This window comes from Toxorhynchites rutilus, chromosome 1 (assembly GCF_029784135.1).
Source record: "Toxorhynchites rutilus septentrionalis strain SRP chromosome 1, ASM2978413v1, whole genome shotgun sequence".
Lineage (NCBI taxonomy): Eukaryota > Metazoa > Arthropoda > Insecta > Diptera > Culicidae > Toxorhynchites > Toxorhynchites rutilus.
This window is the reverse complement of record NC_073744.1, coordinates 80,927,371-80,930,685: the sequence shown is the minus strand read 5'-3', so window position 1 is coordinate 80,930,685 and position 3,315 is coordinate 80,927,371. Positions and strand designations below refer to the sequence as shown.

Genomic DNA, 3,315 nt, shown 5'->3' with positions numbered 1-3,315 from the left:
ATTTCTCTCAATCAGCAAATACAAAACTAGGAGCAAAACTCTACATTTCGTACTAATTGTCCCAACGTGAGACCTAAAAATTACCTAAAATTTTCAATTCCATCTCTCAACTATTCGTACATAATGGCAACAATAAGCGAACAATCAATATTTATGAAAACAGGTGTGTAAAAGCGGCTTATGTATTAAGTGGTGTGTGTAAATTGTTTCACGTAAATAACATGACAGTTAATATCAAAACATCGATTCAGTAAAAAAACATTTCCAGGTGAGATTTCACAGTTTTACTACTGCCGTAGTATTTTTACTTAAAGGTGTATATTGAAAGATGCACTTTAGGCCTTGAATAGCGAGAAAAACAATGAAAATGTACGAACAACTAGAATTCAACAAGGAAAACCTCTGTGCTAAATATCTGCGGATATTAGCAGTGGTCGCCGCTTACTGGTGAGTGTTAGTTTTCTTCATGAACTTTTAAGAAATAAACTCTTCCATTTGTTGCAGGGTAATTTCGATATCGACAGTGTTTGTTAATAAAGCCCTGTTGAGTGGCTTGAATCTGGACGCACCTTTATTCGTGACGTGGTTCCAAGTCATAATTTCCTCAAGTATTTGCTTCTTTATGAGCATAGTGAGCAAAAAGTATCCCAGCATCATACGTGTCCCTAGCGGAAACCCACTCAACAGAGATGTTTTTCGAAAAGTTGTACCTCTATCCATTCTATTTACTGCGATGATAGCAACGAATAATCTCTGTCTGAAGCATGTCGGCGTTGCATTCTACTATGTGGGACGTTCGTTGACGACAGTATTCAATGTTATTTTAACTTATTTTCTGTTGGGACAGAAGACTAGTGGCAAGACTATGCTTTGCTGTCTATTGATTGTAGCGGGATTCTGGATAGGAGTTGACCAAGAAAGTCTAACTGAGTCTTTTTCGCTTATAGGTACAGTTTTTGGCGTGCTCGGTTCATTCACTCTTTCTATTTATTCAATACACACTAAAAGCACATTGCAACATGTGAATCAAGAAGTATGGCTTTTAAGTTACTATAACAATGTATACTCGGCTGTTATTTTCATTCCTTTGATACTCCTCAATGGAGAGCTCCCAATAATTCTAAATTATGAACATCTAGCGGAGCCTTGGTTTTGGGGTGTAATGCTAATAGGAGGATTATGTGGGTTTGCAATCGGCTTCGTAACGGCACTCCAGATTAAAGTTACTTCGGCACTAACACATAATATATCGGGAACGGCCAAAGCATGTGCTCAAACTGTAATAGCTACATCATGGTACAGCGAAGCTAAATCATTCCTATGGTGGTCATCAAACGTCGTGGTCCTGCTTGGAAGTGCTCTCTACACACGGGTCAAGCAGCTTGAGATGGATCAGCGCCATCAACAACAACTGAATAGTCACAAAGTTTGAAGCTTTATTTTAGTCATTTGGATAATTTCTATCTGATTTATTTTATCGACATTAACAAAGCATGTAAAACAAAAATGGGCATTTATTCAGAATATGACGGCCATTCTCATATAAGCGTCTTTACTTTTGTTTGCAGGATAAACTCGTTGTGACCCTTATTTTGTTGCCACAGTTCAATCGCTTTATTGACAATCAGATCCGCTCTCTCTTGTTCATCTTTTATCTGAAAAAGAACCACATCGCAAATGTTTCTTTTTATTGCATTCAATGAAACTTACGCTGTCTATGCATTCTAGCAGTGATTTTAAATCCATGCAGCGCAAAATACGTCGCCGAAGAGTGCGCAAAATTTCGATCAACACAAATATCACAATCTTAATCGAACCACCGCAAATTTTGTCCCAAATCCGGATAAGTGCCGGCTCGGAGAGCACACCCGCAAAGAAGGATCCATACCATTTACTTAGCGGCAGAGAATGAAGAATATCACACGATTTGAGATGAATAAAAATCCCGTTGTCCTCCTTCTCCAGTATTGTACTGGTTAGATCCGTTAGCTTCCCCATCTCTTCCAAAATTTCTTGGCTGTTTTCTTGGAATCCCTTTGCCATCCAATAGATTTCTACATCATTGTCAAAAAACTGCAATAAAACTTCAGTGATGTTGCAGAATGGACTTTCCTGCTGTTCATAGGAAATTTTTATATGGTTAATGTGGTTTTAAAGAAGTTTACTATAAGAGTTATTTTTAAATTTACGTTCAGATCAAATCCAAGGCAAAGTTGCTTCGTTTCTAGCAGCCACATTGCATATAGCACTTTATGTTTTGGCGTTCTTTCGTCAATTATCCGAATCACATGCAGTGCCCGTAGCAGATCATTGTACACTGCCTCCCGCTGGGTCATTACATATTTGCAGGAGTCTGTATAACTTGGGGTCACACCTTTGAAACAAAAATTTCGACAATGTAATGTTCGTTTCCTGTGTCCTTTTCATGCATTAGTGATAACATTTAGGGTCAATTATAGTTAAAGGATAATGTTAACTAATGATGAAATATATTACTATCACATTATATCAACATAGAACGTACCTAAGAGAAAATTCCACAAAACATTCCGGTGGATATTGGGCACCGTAAAAAGAATACAAAATTGTTTCAATTTCAACACATTCAGTGGTTTGTCCTTCAGCAAGATTTCAAGCGATTTACGTTCCTCGACACTTCTGCAGCCCACTTTTTCATAATAAGTTGAACGAAAGTTTCTCTCGTCTGCCATTTGTTCTTGGAAATCTTATGCATTCATTCTTCCCCCGACATATACAAAATGATACAATACAACACAGCTGATAGCAGAGCTGCCACAAGCAAGGATGCCAGATGACATTCGATTTTATGAATACATTTGATGCAGAGCAAGGCGCCTAGAAGTATATCCCAAGGCGCGTAGAAGTATATCCTAAGGTGGGCCAACTTGCTAAAACCATTCTTCAGCCATCTTGGAAGTCTACTGTGTTTTGTTTGTAAACAAAATACAATACGCTAGTGCCGAAGCTCGCTCCTGATCAGTCTGTCTCTTTCACGCTTCAAGGAAATAATTCCCCTTCTGCTTTCTTCCGTACTGTTTTCATATACCGCTCCACTAACCAACTTAGTGACGAAACGGCCTCACCTAGTACCATAGACCCGTCTTGGTATATCCCAAGACGGGTCTATGGTACTAGGTGAGGCCGTTTCGTCACTAAGTTGGGTAGGGGAGCGGTATATGAAAACAGTACGGAAGAAAGCAGAAGGGGATTTTTTTCCTTGAAGTGTGAAAGAGACAGACTGATCACGAGCGAGCTTGGGCACAAGCGTATTGTGTTTTGTTTACAAACAAAACA

The 3,315-nt window shown here is 38.8% G+C and overlaps 2 protein-coding genes across 5 annotated transcripts; one reads left to right on the top strand and one right to left on the bottom strand.

Annotated features, from left to right (window-relative positions):
* On the top strand, window positions 1-1,541 carry LOC129771115 (GDP-fucose transporter 1). Of its 3 annotated transcripts, none has more exons than XM_055774479.1 (3): window positions 1-447; window positions 505-886; window positions 948-1,073. In XM_055774479.1, the coding sequence occupies exons 1-3, from the start codon at window positions 362-364 to the stop codon at window positions 1,023-1,025; spliced, it is 546 nt and encodes a 181-aa protein (XP_055630454.1). In that variant the 5' UTR covers window positions 1-361; the 3' UTR covers window positions 1,026-1,073. The 3 variants fall into 3 exon arrangements, with proteins under 3 accessions (XP_055630454.1, XP_055630438.1, XP_055630447.1); XM_055774463.1 differs by having other exon boundaries at window positions 61-268; window positions 329-447; window positions 505-1,540; XM_055774472.1 differs by having other exon boundaries at window positions 159-268; window positions 340-447; window positions 505-1,541.
* On the bottom strand, window positions 1,455-2,806 carry LOC129771126 (TBC1 domain family member 7). Of its 2 annotated transcripts, none has more exons than XM_055774503.1 (4): window positions 2,525-2,806; window positions 2,190-2,374; window positions 1,711-2,112; window positions 1,455-1,655 (listed from the first exon to the last, which is right to left on the bottom strand). In XM_055774503.1, the coding sequence occupies exons 1-4, from the start codon at window positions 2,709-2,711 to the stop codon at window positions 1,539-1,541; spliced, it is 891 nt and encodes a 296-aa protein (XP_055630478.1). In that variant the 5' UTR covers window positions 2,712-2,806; the 3' UTR covers window positions 1,455-1,538. The 2 variants fall into 2 exon arrangements, with proteins under 2 accessions (XP_055630478.1, XP_055630468.1); XM_055774493.1 differs by having other exon boundaries at window positions 1,711-2,115; window positions 2,525-2,804.
* Window positions 2,807-3,315: the final 509 nt, after the last annotated feature.